General features: G+C 46.6%; 5 protein-coding genes across 5 annotated transcripts; 1 reads left to right on the top strand and 4 right to left on the bottom strand.

Moving 5' to 3' along the window:
- Nucleotides 1–98: 98 nt before the first annotated feature.
- On the bottom strand, nucleotides 99–1,965 carry MELLADRAFT_102565 (uncharacterized protein; the record flags this gene model as incomplete). The annotated part of the gene is made up of 8 exons (XM_007405145.1): nucleotides 99–398; nucleotides 419–610; nucleotides 645–797; nucleotides 862–984; nucleotides 1,078–1,173; nucleotides 1,262–1,647; nucleotides 1,720–1,836; nucleotides 1,893–1,965. 8 exons carry the CDS (start codon nucleotides 1,963–1,965, stop codon nucleotides 99–101), a joined length of 1,440 nt encoding a protein of 479 aa, XP_007405207.1.
- Nucleotides 1,966–2,147: 182 nt separating this feature from the next.
- Nucleotides 2,148–2,832, top strand: MELLADRAFT_91111 (uncharacterized protein; the record flags this gene model as incomplete). The annotated part of the gene is made up of 3 exons (XM_007405110.1): nucleotides 2,148–2,179; nucleotides 2,239–2,444; nucleotides 2,516–2,832. 3 exons carry the CDS (start codon nucleotides 2,148–2,150, stop codon nucleotides 2,830–2,832), a joined length of 555 nt encoding a protein of 184 aa, XP_007405172.1.
- Nucleotides 2,833–3,060: 228 nt separating this feature from the next.
- Nucleotides 3,061–4,093, bottom strand: MELLADRAFT_91112 (uncharacterized protein; the record flags this gene model as incomplete). The annotated part of the gene is made up of 2 exons (XM_007405144.1): nucleotides 3,061–3,284; nucleotides 3,337–4,093. The coding sequence occupies 2 exons, from the start codon at nucleotides 4,091–4,093 to the stop codon at nucleotides 3,061–3,063; spliced, it is 981 nt and encodes a 326-aa protein (XP_007405206.1).
- Nucleotides 4,094–4,974: 881 nt separating this feature from the next.
- Nucleotides 4,975–8,863, bottom strand: MELLADRAFT_102568 (uncharacterized protein; the record flags this gene model as incomplete). Its single annotated transcript, XM_007405143.1, is given in 5 exon segments — nucleotides 4,975–5,059; nucleotides 5,308–5,571; nucleotides 5,591–5,592; nucleotides 8,227–8,756; nucleotides 8,827–8,863. The coding sequence occupies 5 exon segments, from the start codon at nucleotides 8,861–8,863 to the stop codon at nucleotides 4,975–4,977; spliced, it is 918 nt and encodes a 305-aa protein (XP_007405205.1).
- Nucleotides 8,864–14,570: 5,707 nt separating this feature from the next.
- Nucleotides 14,571–17,616, bottom strand: MELLADRAFT_102569 (uncharacterized protein; the record flags this gene model as incomplete). The annotated part of the gene is made up of 12 exons (XM_007405142.1): nucleotides 14,571–14,625; nucleotides 14,724–14,792; nucleotides 14,931–15,124; nucleotides 15,302–15,727; nucleotides 15,803–15,888; nucleotides 16,068–16,162; nucleotides 16,231–16,319; nucleotides 16,407–16,565; nucleotides 16,668–16,724; nucleotides 16,815–17,017; nucleotides 17,084–17,424; nucleotides 17,603–17,616. The coding sequence occupies 12 exons, from the start codon at nucleotides 17,614–17,616 to the stop codon at nucleotides 14,571–14,573; spliced, it is 1,788 nt and encodes a 595-aa protein (XP_007405204.1).
- Between the last annotated feature and the right edge of the window lie 732 nt (nucleotides 17,617–18,348).

Here is an 18,348-nt window from a genome sequence, read left to right on the forward strand (position 1 = left end):
GGTCATTTTGATATATATAGTCATAAAACCTGTTGCAAAAGCAACGAACATCAGCCCAATCATGCTATTTAGCACCCGTATAAGCGGAAGTCAAGTACTTACAATGACAAAAAGTCAGGATGTTCTTGATCCATTTTGCGCAGGTGGTCCAGCTGACGGTCCACTTCACACCAAATGTTAGTGTTTGAAGGAGTCTTACGCAGGCGGGCAGCCTCCCTTCGAAGATATGCGAGTTGGCTTCGTGCTGGTCCGTCCGCCGCTGCCCATGCAGTCTTCGCATCCACTGATTCTTCAATGATGCCGCATTTGATTACCACTCGATACCACAAAGCCTGTAAACTAGGAACCGCCACGACCTTGACGGTTCCGCTCTTCTGACTTTGAATGTTTGTTAAGAGCTGGGAAGGAAAGTGCTGACCTCAGCCTCTATATCAAATGACAATACGTATGCAGGACGACTCACCAACAGGTGCAACTTCTTGCGTGAGTGCTTACAGGCTTCCTTGATTGCCGTACAGTAATTTCGTATACCCTCGGCGTTGTTCACCCCGCGGATTTTACCTGGAAGGTGTTGAGCTAACCAGGCGGCATCTTGCTTCGCTACCCGCAGCTAGAACATCGAAACGAAACAAAGGAATCAGCACGCTGTGAGGAGCCAATGTGATGATTGCATCACTCGCCCTGATGGTATTGAAAAGCGACCTCGGAAGGTAGTTCTTTGCACCGTCCTCAATCGCGGTGTAGGCCTGCAGATTGGACTCTGGTAACAATTCAACTGACAGGGCGGTGACCAGGGCCTATTGAATGGTGCGTAATAGCATATCAGTTCTCTGGTCCACGCTGATTGCATCCACGACTCACTCTAAGTTCCTTCGAAATTACCCATTTCTTCCTTTTAGGAGGTTCGCCGTTTGATGCCTTGCGAGCAGGAACCGCAGGAGGAGCCTCACTGTGGCGTACCGCCAAGGCGCCCGTTCGTATGGCCTCGGTGAGATCACGCAGGTTTTCAGACAGAAGATTGATCTTGGTGGAGAGATCATCGTGAACTGCTCAAATCTGGTCTTCAAAGAGATTCACCAGGGAGTCCACCTTATCAGCAGTTTGGGTTATGTAGTACTGCGCCCTGGCAGAATCAGCTGATCGCGCCAAATGTCGATGGTTTTCACCCACGATCTGTCCAATGTTATAAAATTTATATGTTAAAACAACGTCAACCAACCTCAGCCTCGCTCAGGCGTGGTTAGCAAGGCCGATTTCTGACCTCAGACAGATCACGCGCATACTGCCGATGCTTGTCATCGAAAGATTCCGTCAATTCCGCCAGGTATTCAGCTTCCTGGCGAGTCAGGTCTCGGCTGAGCTGGGCAGGGACCCCAGAGATAAACTGGCTTTCGGGACGCGAGTCATGGGGAATTGAGCTCTGCTGAGAGGTGGATGCTGATCCCCCGGCCGGTGCTTGAGTAGGTGATTGAGAACGTTGCCGCTTCTTCGACGGGCCACGAGGTGAGCTGACGTGTTCAGCGGATGGTTTGGCAGCCAAAGTGGTCTTAGCTTTGACCTTTGGGCGAGGTCGAGTGCCAACGGAGGCCAGGGTTTCCCGACTGGCACTGCGGATCAAACTGCGTGGGGTACCAGTGCGAGGCCCATCTGGAACATTCAACGTCCCTGATTAGTACACTGGCCTCGCATACATCCGGCCTCCGCAAGGCCGTTTCTTACTCTGAGGTGTGACCAAATCCGCGTGGTTGTTCAGGCCGCGTAGGTTCGTCGACATGGCCGGCGTTTGATGATCTCCGGGCGCCTGGAACCCACCCGGCTGGGGGTTCAGGAGATTACCTAATTGGATAGAAGGCATTAGGATGCAATTTGAAGTTTGCGCGAGGAAGGCTCACCAAAGGGTTGCGATTGAGGAGGTGCCATACTTGGTGTGTAAGTTGGCCTTGTCGTGCCCCAAAGGCAAATCATGGGGCCATCATGGATTGTTGACCTAATCCACTCTCAGACGAGTTTAGGGTCGAGGTCAATGGCAGTTTGTTTTTTATTCATGCATTAGTGTGGACTTCGCGCTATTCACCTTCTCCTTTTAAACCAGTCCTTCTCGACATCATCAAAACGGCTCCCACAGTCCCTCACTAAATCATTCGGCAATGAATAATCCGACCCCAGCAACTCCCAATACGTGAGTCTGCTTAACATACAGCCTGGGGACGATCTGGATCTTCTGACTTGTCTGTTCAGGTGTGTCGTGGACCCCCTTGGTTCACCTCGGCCGCTCATGGAAAGTGGCCAACCCAATTTAGGTTCGCCGTTGGCCAACTCGACGAGTGGTCACAACGGCCAAGGATTTTCTCCTGACTTGGGTTCGCCGGAGATCCCCACCGTTCCTCGCAATAGTGGGTCCAGCGGCGACCTCAGCGAATTACTGGGCTCGGACGGTCAGCCAGGTGAGTGTCTGACCATTCCTCTGGTGATTCACGGCGGTCAATGAACGCCCTTTGAACGCGGACCCCACCAGGTGATTACCAACTGCAAGGACGCCGTCGAACTCAAATTACCTACGCCAACGTTTCCCGGTTCATAGGCAGACATACACTTAGGCACTTTTTGTCGTATGCGGACTTGTCGGTACAAAATACAAACCGAGTGCTCAGGATCTTCAGTGGGCAAGAGATTCACAGTTTCCATATCTTTTTGTTCCCTGATCTCATCTCGCCTCAGCAAATGAGCCTTTGGGGAGTACCGTACGGTGTCGCTGCCAAAATCATGTTACGCGCGGAAGGATATTACCACCATCTTGTACATTGCGAAAGGATGAGTTTGGCAGAGCTATAATTACAAACGGGTTTGTGGTCCCTTAACATGTAGATACCACCATTGTATATCCATTTCCCTATTTCATATGGGCCTGCTCCGTTCAATGAAAAAGTTATCAAAGGTGGTTAGTATAAGACATGGCCCAAAAGTTGTGTGTGAGCCACGTTAAATGCAAAGAAACATACGGGCTTACCTTCTTTGCGCAATTAGCTGGCTTCCAAGTCGAAGTCAATCCAAGATCGCGACCTATCTCCAAAACTTGTCGTTTGGAGTTCTTGATGGCCACATGTTGTTATAAATCGGGAGAGATTTGAGTTCAGACAATGATGATAACCGATCACCGGGTGATTTGTTCAGCAACTTTGTAATGAGTTCGCGCATATCGTCCGTCAAGAACTTGGGCAGTCTGACATTTGCTGTCAGAACCGGGTTGCCTTTGCAACTACGATGCAAACCTGCGTGAGGGAAACCTGGTGAGCGCAATGTTAAGGACTGACAGTCATTCCGTAGTCAAACACTGACTTTCATGGAATGGTTTGCGATAGGTTATCATGTAATACACGAGAATGCCTAGGGACCACCAGTCCACCGAAGTACCATAGCGGCCGCCCTCAATCATCTCTGGGGCTCGGTCTATGGAATCCATCCCGTGTTCACCTTGCGCAGTTCCATCGGCATCGAGCAAGCACAAGGAGTCGAAATCATACAGTTTGATGCGGTAATCTTTGAAACATAACACTCCGAAATCATCGAGATTGCGGAGTACCGCACCCTTCGACTGAATGTGGTCTAAAGCCGCGGCGATTTGTAACGTATAATAAGCGGTTTCGTCTTCGGAAAGGTTCCTCTGAGTTAGAAGGTCCCCTAGAGTGGGGGTGTCTTGATCATATGCAAACACGAAGTCCAAGGTGTTCGAATCTTGGTAATGCCCGAGGAAAGCCACCAGCCCTGGATGGTGAAGCTGTTCCACGATACCCAGCCTCGCTTTGACGGTTGGAAAGTGGCTGGTCCCCTCGCAGTTCCATTTGTAATGACACTTGATAGCCACGATCTGGCCATCGCCCTTCCTTTGCGCCTGGCGAATGGTGCAATTATAACCGAACATGACGCTGATGAGACGGCGAAAGTCATTATCCACCAAAGTGTCTTTAGGGAATAAGTCCCAATCGTATGCTTCGCTGTTATGATCCGGTGAGTCTGACGTGATAAGTTTGAGTTCTTTCGCGTCAGGCTCGCTGGAAGAATCCCGCTCGCCCTCTGGCGTCGTTCGTTTCGGCATGATTTGATAGTTAAACGCGTGATGGGGTATGATCTATTCTCTATTCGTCGCATATGAACAGACGGCGAATAGAGAATATTTTGGCTCCCATAATATCAAAGGGCCTCTTGATATCGTGATTATCACACGCAAGCGATATCATGGTTCATACACTGCAGCAATAAGTGATGTATTTCTGATCAACCAAGGCGTCCGCCAATATCGATGTTATAATTTGGCGGAGTCAGCGAATAATAGTTGGATTACTACAACCAAAGATGATTGGTGACCTTTGGCAGTGTTTACCAAAGGTCATTATTCCTATACCTTCATTTCCCGTTCCAAAGAATTTTTTGATTCTTTGGATGGTCTGCGACTAAACCGCGAGGTAAGCAGTCACTGCCCAGGCCCATTAGAACCATGACCTGGGTACGAAGGGCCCCTGGGAACATCTGAGATGTTCAAAAGGTTTTAGATGGCCATATTGCACATTTACTCGGAACTTTTGGACATAGTACAACTCATAGTACGCGAATACAAAACGTAATAGTACGCTAATACCAAGAAGTATGGAAAAAGAAACTTATTTAGGACACCCTAACACTCCAAGACAATCCGCACACTCCTTGCTTAACAAACGCCACAGGAAGGACCGGAAGATCCGATTTCAAGGTGAATCCGGTTCCGCCGCTTTACCTTTATTTTTGCAAACAGGGCGTGGGGTGGCCTTCCACTTCGTGATCCCCGTTGAGATGGTTTCGTTCCATTGGCCAGGCAAGATGTTGGTGACATGTATATCAGATAATTTTCGATGTATTTCCGCTGAGTAGTGGGCCGCGTAATTCAATATGTATGAGTTGTGAGGCGTGTGTTTGATCGTCGGGACTGAAATCTTTGACTCTTTACGTTCCACCTTCTTGGTTTGGGTTAACGTAACTGAGCATTGGCCACCGGAGCAATTGTGCTGCATATTGACCAAACACTCGACTAGCTGACGGGCCGAAAGAAGAGGCGGTTAATTCATTGCACTGGCAGAGTACAATGATATCGATGTGATTGCTTACCTTGATGTCACATGGAAATGTGCTGTTCAATATCACAAATTCCCGCATGCCGTAGAACGGGACTATTCGCCCCTTGTTGCATTTGGCGAGTACCAGAATGGATTTCGAGGATGCCTCATTGACAGGCTTCCAGATTGACACCACCTGGCCGATTATTCCATCTCGACTGACCTGGTCCGAGCAAAATCGCCACGCCCACTCAGAATTCCACCTCTACGACACGAAAGCGGAAGACATACCACGACGAAGTCATCCTTTTCAATCTTATGGCGTGATGGTAAAGTGACGTGATCCAATTCTTGCAACCACACTTCCAACGCTAATTGTCTTAAACAATTGGGCAGATCCCCCTGTTTCGACTTCGCTCCTGTTGCCGAAACCGTTTGACCAAATAACGTTCGAGGAATGTGATGAGTGACTTGCAAGCATGACGGCCTGCGGTGCGTAGACTCACCGCTGTCCGTGTGCAAGCGAATGTTATCGACCCCCATGTTCAGGCCCAATGCCTGAGCCAATTCAGGTATTTGAGAGAAAAGGGATTGCACATTCGCCCCCGCTACCACGCGTGCCTGTAGTTCATGATCAAAAAAAGAACCTCCTGAAAGTAAGATGCGGAGCATCAACGCCGTGAGGAAAGTCGTCGCAATGTCGTGACCAGGGGCTTGCTTGTTTGAATGTATGGAGGCGTCGCGTGTTTTTCCGTTAAAGGATTCAAATTTTTCGGTGGCCACCAGCGCAGGCGGACCAAACCTTCGGATAGAGTATTTGAGATGTATCAGCATATGAAACTTGGGCTTATTGACCCACTGAGCCGTGATTTTGATCAGTTGATTCAGGAAGACGTCCACAGCGGTATCCAGCTCCTTCAGATAGGTGTCCACGTCGGAGATCTCAGTTTGAAAGACGTAGGAGCCCAAGGCGCACAGTGCCGTCCACAGATGTCGCACCTCTTCGTTCACATGCTTGTAGATGACAAACGGGACGGTTTGTAGGACAGTCCGGAACTCCTTCCCTACCAGGCTTTGAAAGAACTGGATTAACGTGTTCGGCTGGATAGGAGGTATATTCAGCCCTTTTGATTTGAAAGAGCGCCAGCGCGCCGACATCTTCGCGTGCTTTTGGGCCCCAGCTTTGCCAGGTTTGATGCTCTTCATCGTGTCGCGGTACGGATACTTCACCACGCCCAGGAGAACCACGTGAAGGATCTCGACCGGCGTGTCGAGATGCCCGTTGAATCCTGGCAGGAAGGGACCACGTCAGCAGTAGACATGACCGTGCGAAATGATTGAAAACCCACCAGCCAGCCTCAGCATTGGGTTGAAGAGTCTATCACCCCATTCGTGTTTGAGGTTGGCGCAAAGCACGTCTACCTGAGCCGCGTTTAGATTATCCTGAGCTGTCTGAACTAGATGAATGAAGTAATCATTCAGGGTATCTCGCAATCCATATTGGCGTGCCAAGTCGTCCACCGCTTTCTTGCTGTTACGCCTTTGAGCTGTTCGCCAAATTTCGCGAGTACGTGCACGTGTGACATTCCAATCACGAAGGGCTAAAGCGGCCTGTCGAACTGGGCTGGTCAACGTCTACCTTTTTGAACGTGAAATAAGTCAACATGGAAGGCCACTCACCTTTTCGCCGTGTTGGTCCAGACCCAAAAAATCCCGCACAAAACCTTCGGATTGTTTTTCCACCTGACGATCCACTTTGAGGTCACAGAGGCGGCACGGAGTTAGCGTGTTTGCCGGGTTGGTGGTGTTGCATATCTCGGCATGCATGGGAGAGTCTCCAAGGTGGCAAAGGACGACAGCCATTGCGCAGACGTCTTCGCCAAGAGAGTGATCGAAAGCTGTAAAACCTTGGAGGCCCAAAACACTGTTGGGCAGAGTCAATAAAGGTCTACTCGGGTGAGTGGAGCAGGCCAGATCCCTTACTTGATATCGTCTACGACCTGGTCGAACAATTCCAGGGCCGAAGCGCAATTGGTCATGGCCAGGAAATGAGTGTTATACTCTTGGTTTGACCAATTGGGTGGCAAACCAGAGAGGGTGAAATAGATACTCATGTGCTTGTTGTATTTTTTCGAGACGTTTCCTGAAGTATCGTCGGAGTATAAAGTGAGGGGTACATGTCGTATTATTTTGCCATTGGCTTTGATCCTCCAAGGATTGACCATCGGCACCGTTTCGATTCCCCCAGACGTATGCTCTAGATAGAAAAGGAAGATTTTAGCCAGTGTAGAACTTTGCCACTCTGACTGTGATCACTCACGATACATATGATTGCCACATAGATCCCTCAGGCGTTCAGTGTTGTCCAATCTGACATCTTCTAATAATCTCCAGAAAGTGTTGACGTTGATACTTAAAAGGTCAGATGAATTGAAAGCGGGTTCGCCATCAATGAAGATGTTGAAGCCTGACTGAAACTGTTGAGCCGGTTCGACAACAGCCCGGAGACACTTCGCCATGATGTCTTCTGCCTGCTTATAAAAAAAAATCGGCACCACCAATTGACCTGATACCACCTGGACCGGCTCGTATATATAATAGTGGATGCTTTTAGAAACCACCATTTGCACCCGGAGTTCTGGTGGGTAGAGCTCCCGCCATTTTTGGGACTGGGATAGACGGTTGATGGGCGTGTTAACAGGAAGCTCCGGTAGGAAGACAAGATTTTGGCTGACAATTGGATTAGCTAGCTCCTACAATCGCAAGCACATTTCATATTAGTCCTGGTGTGTAAAGAAAGAACAATCAATGTCTTAATGAAAGAACAATCCACGTCTTACGCTTTGTATGATAGTCTTCACCTTCAGACCAAACAGAGGGTGACCTGCAGCGCTTTCACGCGCGGTGATTTCGAGTCCCATTTTCTTGTTTAGTCGGTTGCTTAACCCACGCAGGGATCCCCAGGCAGGCAAGTTCACATCGCATACTCGTAATATTGACCGGATTCGCTGGTATTGGAGGCGGGATAGAAGGCTTCGCGTTGAACCAATGATGAGCAAGGCAATTATTTGCTGTGTGATGATAGGAAGAAACGGATGTCAAGACCAAGCTGATGTGATTTTGAAAGGGCAAGTTGGCTCACCTCTTTGGACTTGAACGGGTACCACCCATTTGTATCAGGGCTGTCATCGTCGTCAAAGGCGTCGTCTAGGTCCATTTCGTTGGGTAACATGTCCTCATCGTCGTCTTCAGGGCTTACCCCAACGTGCTCCATGGCTTCTAACGCTTGGCGGAGCTGAAGGACATCCAGAGCGTGGTCAGAGTCTCCAGTGCTGGAAGCATCATCGTCCAATCGGCCGTTGGGGTCCAGGTTCCGTAGATAAGAGAGCGGAGTGAGGGGTGATTCAGGTGATTCCGCCGGGGGGGTGTCAGATTGATGTTGTGTGTATTGAGCCAAGTCGAGGGTGGGAGTTTCTCTCGGGCTATCCTCTTGTGTTGCTCGGATGGCCTGGAGCATCACTTCATCGGCCGCCTCACGCTCAAGCAAACATTGAACAGATTGTCGATGTGCAGGCGTGCGAAGGTGACTTTGGTAATCGCTAAGGGTACGGCTATTGCATGCTGAACATCGAAGTTGTGGGTCTGCTGGGTCATCGGAATGCAAAATTATATCTGCTGGGTCATCGGAATGGGATTAGGAAAAGCAAATACATCATTGAGTGAGTTATGCAAAATAACTCACATTCTGGTATCGACAGTTGGCTCGGGGGTTCGGCCATTGAGACGTGTGGATGCGTACTGATTGGCTTGGACTTGATGGAGTGGTATGATAACGGGTGAGTTGCGGTGATGTGTTGAAATCGTGTGATGCGGTGAAAGGCGTCCAAGTAAGTGCTCGGGCGGTCTAAACCTGGATGACGTCCGTCTCTTGGTGGTTTGTGATCGCCGTCAGGCGGCCTGAGTTTGGGCGATCTGTAGGCGGTGTATGGCGGGAAGGAGACCACTTTGGGCGGCCAACATATGACCTATGTGGTGTTGGTATTTGGGCCGCCTGAAATTTGCATGGATAGTCGGGGGGCCGCCTACTTATGGCCCGAGGCCGGGGCCTCGGCCTTTTTAAGACTCCGACGGTCTTGGGGCGTTTTTCTGACACCGAACCTATCCGTGGTGTATGCATCCAATCTCGCTCCCAGTCACATCTATTACTTTTGCTAAAAAGGAAGCCCGGGTTGAAATAAAATAAAAACAAATGTAGCCCAGAATTTCGCCGCAGTCACTGCGGTGGGTGTGGAAGCTGAGCATCCGCAGTCCAGATGATCCTCTTGGGTGGGTTACTACTGTCCACATATTCACGAATCCATCCTACCTAATCTTTTTCAGCACTCTTGAAATATGAAATCAAAGCACCAGCACGTCAACCCAATCTTTCTTGATTATTCTTCCCCATCCAATCCATTGGTCAATGAAGGTGTCAATGTTGATTCCCCGGAATCTGATACTGCTCAGGTGATGTTTTCAAGCTATTCACCTATTGTGTATATTATCCAATATACTCACCTTTGTCTATTCCACATCTTACAGAGCCCTCAACCAAGTATCAACAATGAACAAGACAATCAAGACGACACCGAATATACCTTCAACTTTGACTGTGAATTTTGGGTTCCTTGCAAGACGGTCAAGTCAGGGTTTTCACAGATCTCTTGCTCTGACTGTGTGGTTCCTTGGAGGGCGGATCAATTTGATTTGGAGAAACTCAAAGCAAAGTGTGCTGAATTTGCCAAGGACGATAAGCAGTCACTTGAAAGATTGATCAAGCTTTCATCAAACAGCAAGAAGAATCCTGGTGTGTGGACTTGGTATATCAAATCACATCCTGATTTCCCAAAGACTTTGAAGGCTCGAAAGCAGTTAAGCGAAGCCAAGGTCCAACAATGGGTTGAAGAAGGCAATGCTGTGTTTCCCGGTCGGGAGTCTAGGATCACCTATGTTGCACCTCATCCAAACAAGGTCAAAGCTCAAGCTGAAAAAGTGAGTCCGTCCCATCTGATCAAGCCAGGTGATCACCACATGTCTCATTTGTTTTTGAATTTCTTCAGGCTGCTCGCACTGAGAAAATTGCTGCTTCAGCTGAGCGCATGCACAAGCTTCAGGTGAAAAAAGGAATTGATAGGGATTTGTTTGACACCAAAGAGGTGAGATTGTCTGTCTTCTAACCCTTGTCATCAAACTGGACTGATGTCTTTTTATATGATCTCCAACCCAAGTCCGAACGTGGATCAGACGACACACAACAAACCGCTGGCGATCGGGAGAACCAGTTTGCAAGTGACCTTCTTGACCACCACAAGATGGATGGCCGCTACCACAAAAGGTGTCCGATTGTGACAGATCCAACCGATTCGACTCGTTACTTTGTTTTGACGCTTGAAAAAGCAGAAGACTGGGCTAAGCTACGAGTGAGCCCAACACCATTGTTTATTATCTATGTAAGCTGACGTTTAGGTGTTTCATTGGCCAGCACAAAGATGAGGTTGACATAGATACTCCTCCCGCCCATTTCAAATACGACCTCAGCAAGAAAGCCAAAAACGAAACTCTCACTTCATCGAGTGAAACTCCTGATGTTAACAGCTTCACCCCTGCCGCTATAACTCAACTCGTGGTCGGACTCGCAGGGGCCATCGGGGAAGCAGTACGATCACCTCAAAAGCAACCAGCTGGCGATGTCGAACCACCAATTACCCCATGCACTCCTCGTAAACGAAAGAATACACCTGAAGATTCTACTCATGTGTCGTCATCACCTCCTTTTGCATATGATCCCTTTGCTGAAAATGGAACATAAGGATTCCTCAAGTTCTGCACATTACCAGATGACAGAAAGCAGCACCTTCGCAAGATCTTAAAAGATGCAGAAATTACCGACCATAGAATGATCACAGAGACACACTTATCTCGAGAAGATCTAGCTCAACAGGGATTGTCTAAGGCTTCAATAACTATGCTGTATGGAGATGCTCATAAGCATATAAGTAATATGAAGCGTGAAAGAAGGGCTGCTCCAAAATGAAGGCGAACTTCAATTTTTTAACTGCTCGCTCTATTCCGCTCGGAAATCCAGGCAAAAACATTTGTTAACTGATCGCTCTATGCTGCCTTATGCGGATTTTAACCCCCCATCATTGTTATCAGTGGGTATATCAAATTTAAACTTTGAAAAGAAATACAATCATGATGTTTATTAAGAATTATGGTACTGTGCCCCTTCCATACAAAGTAAGGTCAGTTTGCATGATCGAGCTTCAAACTAAGCTCGAGATTTTTGAAGACACAGATCGCCCCCCTGGCGTAGAAATGGAGTGTCTTTTGTCTAGAGTAAGATCGAGCTAACACTTTAGCTCGATCCTGGTCGATCTGATCCCCTCCCAAAGCCCAGTAGCCTCAGATGATCGAGCGTCAGATTAAGCCGGATCTCGATGAATTGGAGACATGGAGATTCGCTCTGGGTTTGACACAATGTGTCTTTTGTTTGTCCCAGGATCGAGGGAACTTTTTAGCTCAATCTTATCTTTCTTACATCACACTCAACAAAACAAGGAAGTGTGTTTTTAGACCATTTGAATCTCCTAGGATCGATCGATTTAAGAGTGACATGGTGCTCGTGGCCCATTTGATCATCTCAAGATCCACCTAATCTTGTCTCTTATGTATATTCGGGCTCAGCCGAAACAGAGAACAGTTCATCTTAGATTTCAATCGATCGTCTCCTCCAGAAGACCATCATCCTTCTATTACAAGAATTATAAATAAAACTAAATCTACCCATTGGATCTATCTAATTCCGTTCAGTAGTTTCTTGAATTAAATGATGATTGATAATGAAAAACTGATTTGATCTAGATCTATCAAATGAATCAATCTGATTTGGTTTGATATGTAGTTTCTTGTTTTGAATGATGATTTGATAATGAAGGATTGATTATTCATCCATTGAATCAATCTGATTTGGTTCTATAGTTTCTTGTATTGAATGATGATTTGAAACTGAATATCCGATTTGATTTGATTTGATAAGTTGAGGATTTGAAGACTTTGGGTGGACTCGATTTGATTGGGAGATGTAGAAGAGATGTAATCTTCAACTTGTTGGTCTGATGCTGATCGATTTGAAGTTTAGTTGCACCGAAGACGCTTGAGAACGAATCGCTCGAAGAAAAGATTGATAAGATTGATTTTGATGATTTGAAAGAAATTGAATAGATGAGCCAAGAAACTCAAAAACTACAGATAGGATAATGCAAATACCTCATTGGCCGAAATCAGTCATATGTGACCCATTCTACGATCGAGGACTTCATCGAATGTGCGATAACCACAATGGTGGTACAACTTAGGTAATAATTTGGGGCCAAATGTCTTATGAGCAGCCCTTCGTATTGGTCCAATCGGATTAGTCCTGGTAGCCAGTACTTGTGATCGTCGAAGGTCAAATTTGAAGGCGTTGAATCCAAGTTCAATCGGATTCAACTCAGGACAGTATGGTGGTAAGTAACGAAGAAGAATACCTAAAGTTGAAATTGTCCCGCTCGAATTAGCGATTTGGAAACACGACAGAGGAAAGATGATGAGATCAGACACACCTTTCTTACGACAGAGCTCAGCAATTGATCCACCACGATGAATTGAGGCATTGTCCAGTACTAAGACACTATTGTCTGCTGGAAATCGATTCATGCGAGGAAGCTGTACATTGAAATGATCTCAGTGTGGAGTAATGGGTATTGAAGTAGAGGTACAATGACAAACTAAGCTATACTTCAAAAATTTCTCGAATCGCTTCCGGTTCACCGGCCCCTCAAGAACTGAAAGAGCCAGCAAGCCATCATAAGTGATGGCTGGAAGGAGTGAATATCGACCTTGATGCATCTTAGGAACCTTGCGAGTAGTGCGGACTCCAATCTTGCTTCGCTGACGTTTTCGTAGCAGATCCCTCCCACAGACTGCGCTCTCGTCTGCAACCAGTGAGACAACACAGGATTTCAATACAAGATTGCGAGAAAATATGAGATGAAAAGTGATATTGGACTGACCTGTAAACACCAAGAAATTGGATGGATAGCCCATCATATCGCGCATCCATTTCAACTTTGGCATCAAGGATTTCCGAGTGTTACTGACACAGGCCTTCTTCAAGCTTATCATAAGGCGGCTCTGAAGTTCGAGGTGAACAGTACTTATGGAAGGCATCTTCCCATGCACATTGTAAAGCTTTTCTTGAATCTCGTCGAGGAAAAGGGATGGCTGGTCGAGAATCAATTCTTCCATGAATCTACGATCCGTGGCATTCAAGTGCTGGCGCCGACCACGGCGTTCGTAGGTGTCGGGATCGCGTATGACTGCACGGGTTAGGTGGTAGAGTTCAATCCATCGGCCAAAGGATCTGCGAGAAATTTGCTTGTTGAGTCGCTGTCGGATTAAAGATCTTGGAAGTCCTCGAAGACTCCAGCGAACCGCGAGCACTTTGATATCAGCTGAATATTTACAGAACCCCATCAAGAAGACAAGTATGAAAATTGATTGGTTGGTGGTAGGCTCTCTTGAAGGAGCTGAATCAAATTGGTTGAGATTGCAGGCGGGGCTGCACCTGCAAAATCTCTGACTGTGTCTGCTGCTGTACATACACTCACTGCAGTGACTGCGGCGAAATTCTGGGCTACGTTTTATTTTATTTTATTTCAACCCGGGCTTCCTTTTTAGCAAAAGTAATAAATATGCGTGTTGATTGTGAAATTCCTTTGAGATGATTTCAATGCTTTCAATGTATCATCAGTTTAACTTTTATGTAACTAGTCTAACATTCCGTGTATATACGTACTCCGTAGTATGTTACTCACTGCTGTGGCAGTCTTTACAATCTGTTGCGCGATGTATCCTGTCTCTTTCTCCAGATCGTGAGCTTGAGCGTTTTCAAGTTGTGAAACTCAGGTGGTCGCGAAATGCCGACCATACTGACGATATGTAAGTTAGTTTTGTAGCCAAAATTATTAATCGAGCACAAGATCAAATCTTTGACTCAAATCGTCATTTTTTTCGAAAGTGCTCTTGAACAATCCCCGTCAAGATGTGTGTTCACCACAAATGTATCCAATTTGAAATTTATACGCAGTCCTCGCCACAGCAAACAATTACAAAGTCAAGCAACAGCAAATAACGCCTGGAATGTCTACAATTTAGACCCATCTGGACTACGCCACTTTGGGAGTAGGTTGCCCTATTGCAACAAGAGGTCGAGAAAGAATGCTCATTAAGCATGTACTTGAGCTTCATTGCACTCGACATATCAAAGAGATTTAACCTCAAGATTTGAGAAAGCTCAATCCAGGAGTTGAGCAATACGGTGATTTGTTCCTTTGAGAAGCTTTGGACACTCATTTCTTAGTTTCAGAATTCATGGCACAAATAGGATGATCTGAGTTCCCAAAGTCACCACGAGAAAGCACCACTACCCTTTACTCCTATGGCATTGATGAGGAAAGTGCTATAGAGAATGAGATAGACGAGGTGGCGGTCAGTGATCAGGAAAATCACTAGGAACTTGTACCCCGTTTAATTGTCGACCATGTGATAGAGACTTACGAGGTGTACAATCCCACGGTGATCCCAATTGCAACATCGATCATGCGCAGAGCCAGACTAATCCCGGCACTTTGAAAAACCGTCAGGGATAACATATCGGTTTCGAAAAAACCCACAAATGAGAATCGTGTGATGGCCTGCGACAAAACACATCCAATGCACAAAAATCTGTCCAAATGCAGATTAGAATGTACTAAAAAAACTCACTAATTGTCATTTTGACCCTCCATATAGGTCATGGAAAGACCACCGGCTGCAGCCAATCCTCCAGGAAGTAGGAACATCACACCAGTGGCCATACTCGTGTACGCGATCTTGTGAAAAAACCTCGCGTAAAGATTTCCCATTGTTGCCACAGCAAATGAACCTGCGAAGGATACGACGTCTGTATCGGCGAAAATCTAAAAGAAAGTGAAAGCGGTAATTCAGGTTTGATATCCCACAAATCATCAGCTAGCCTCCAAGAAGGTATCGCGTCGAATTCCGGTGGATGCTTTCATCGTGATGAACGACAGCATAATCTTGAGAAACTACGATGTGGGATATATCGCTGGATCAAGAAAGAGTTCAATGCTTACGAATTTATTGGCCGAGTAGTTTGCAAGAAACCCACAAGAGGATATAACAACTTGCGCTATTATTTGCCGATCTCTGAGAGGCTGTCCATTTGCAACAGACTGAAGGAAGGCGAAGGCAGGTACTATTCCAATTAGAATGTAGGGCGTGAAAAGCGCAGATTGAGTCCACCATGGATCTTCAGGGCGTCTGAAGCACGTGATTGAACCTTTCTCGAGCGAGCTAACGGATGTAGCAGCGCCGACAATAGTCGTATTGGCGACTGTGAATAAACCGGTTAGATCACCGGCCATATTGGCAACAGTCGAGGTAAAGATTCCAGTGACAGTCAAACGGCCTTGGGTGTTGGCAACTACCTGATTCAAGTCAGATCTTGCGCTGGGAACAAGAAGTAAAAACATATCGGAACCAATGACCGTACCGAACCCCTATGATACGCAAAAGACCATATCTCAATTTTTACCATCCGCACATGAGGATAATGACAATCTCATGAAGCTCACCAAAAAGAGGCTGTATATGACTGCATATACCAATTTCACTGAACCGTTGATCATATTCTTGGACGCGAGTTCCAAAGCACCTGATACTAAGTGGACACACGGAGGTAAGTATCAAGTGTATTGGTTGACCGGGGTATACTTACGATCCAGAAAAAGGAACTGGTGTACCTACAAACAGCAAGCCCGGGTAATAGGCCTATTCATTTTGGAGAAAGGTCACCACTGCCTCAAATTCACGAAGACGAGATGAATTCCAAACCCTTACCTACAAGACCAGCACTCGTGAGACTCTGATAGCAGAACCTATCGGTGGAGGCCAATGCACGACTCAGAAATGAGAAAATTGTTGCCATTGATATCCTGATTGGTCCAAAGCGGTCAGTAGAAAGCATCACTTGGTTGAAATGCCTACATTCAAAATCACTTACTCGAAAATGTTAGTGTACATGTCGGTAGCGGACTTGTGCACATGAAGAGCCATATATCCAAAGAAGGCCCCATAAATAAGACAGATCGCCTACGCCGATGATCCAACCGATTCACGAGATCAGCTGATGGAATGTGAAATCAACGTGAAAAGCAAACGATCTCTGTTAAAACTTACAGCGTCCGCAATGCTACCGTTGAAGGCCATGATACACAAGAGACATGATTGCAACGATGCAAAGATGATCCTGTCTCGAATATTCCAAGGAGGCTGCTCGTTGAGGAGATTATTGAGCTGTTTGATACCTTCCTTGACGTCGATCTGAGAATAGTTGACCTATGAAAGATAGCGTTCATGCACACAATCAAATTTGCTTAGGAATGACCCTTGAGGAAGACACGCCATCACGGCCTTGACCCAGAACCATATGAGTTTTACCTGCTTGTAAATTTCAGCGCAACGAGGCAACCTTCCCAAATCGAGTCCTCCAGTAGCCTGTGTAGACGAAGTAAAATTTGCATATGAGTCTGAATGCAAGATGAGTTTTGTCTGAGATGAGAGGTCGACATGAGAACAAGAACAGACCTTAACGAAATGAATCTCAGACGTATGTGTGCCATGATCACCAAATGTGACAAAGATCAATGTTGGCATATTGTAAAAGCCTGCTCTGAGATCAAGCGCAGCAGCAGCCGTTTCAAGCTGAGTGACGAGCCTATGTCCGGGTGAGCCAAATCGAAGAAGTGCTTTGGATAATTTGAGGATGTAAGCTTGTCTCTCGAGTACGCCTAATTCATTTTTAATGACATGAATCAACTTTTTGGGGAACGATGAGAGATACTATGAAGACGTACTGGCAACCTGAACTGTGACCGACTTTCGCCTCCTACGACGCATCCTGGATCGAAGTCTGCTAGATGTGCTCGCCCGGTCGTCTTCGGTGTCATCTGCTGTATGCTCGGCACCTGTTTCGCTTCGATCAGTCTTTTGAGCACCAGATTGTATGCTCTTTTTTCTTCGATCATTGCGTCGTGAACGTTTATTGGGATAAATTCGAGCTTCCGTTTCTGGTCCACGAGAGTATAACCGCAGGATGGAGCTTAAGGCTCCTAGACCACTCATCAAGCCGTGTTCTTCGTCGTCATCCCAGGTGCTGTTGCCCTTTCGCCCTGTAGTTTGAGGCGGATTGTGTAGCCTGGTTAGACGATACGCCTCTAGGGCTGGCTCGAGTACGTCATCTGCCTGGGCATCTTGAACGACGGTCATTGCATGAGCACCTTGAATTTCTTCTGCCATCGCTGCGGGTTTTGAGACTATCGTTTGGTTGCCGGTCTTCAATGGACGTGGTCCGATATCGGTATACCTAGACTCACGATATGATGGTCATTGGCGAGTCGCAGGCATATGAGGACTTTTAACTTATCCCAGCTTTCTCAAGACGGGAGAGACATACCTGGCTTATAACTGTGAACATGTTGTGAGTCGCGGGCCTGAGAAACTGTGCGCATAATGTCATGCTAGAATCAGTGAACGCGACTCAATAAAGTCTTGAAAAACCACGCGATTGTTATTCCTAACCCCAAATCTATTGCGCCCAAAGCCGGAAGAAGCTTGCAAGTGCCAATCCGCTGGCCTAGACATCAAATGGATACGGGTATATATTGATCCTTTAGTCCCAATATTCTGCGGATGACGCTGTACGAAACGGTTGAGGAACTCTAAGTGCTCTAGGAGCTGAAATCGCCTTGTTAAAAGTACGATAAAGCCGATGCCATGTCCTTAACAAGGTAAAGAGATATGTTGAGTCGGTAAAGTGGTATCGAGGATGACTTCTGTGGTTAGGAAAACTTATCACATCTATGCGAGTCAATCTTTCAAGAGGCATGGAGCACAGTCACTCTTGTCGATGTGAGCTTCACCTTCCACGGCTTCTTAACCATGATGGTCTAACTTTAGGATGAGAACTACATTAAAGTGAACAGTCAAAATTGGTAAAATGTATTTTGTAAATCTTGATAATCGATCGATGAAGTTTATGTGAGTGAGTATACCCTTTACGATTTGATTTGATGTTTCATTTGATTTCCAAAAGATAATGATTGTGATTTCTCATCCAACC

This window comes from Melampsora larici-populina, assembly GCF_000204055.1.
Source record: "Melampsora larici-populina 98AG31 unplaced genomic scaffold MELLAscaffold_3, whole genome shotgun sequence".
NCBI classification, from domain to species: domain Eukaryota; kingdom Fungi; phylum Basidiomycota; class Pucciniomycetes; order Pucciniales; family Melampsoraceae; genus Melampsora; species Melampsora laricis-populina.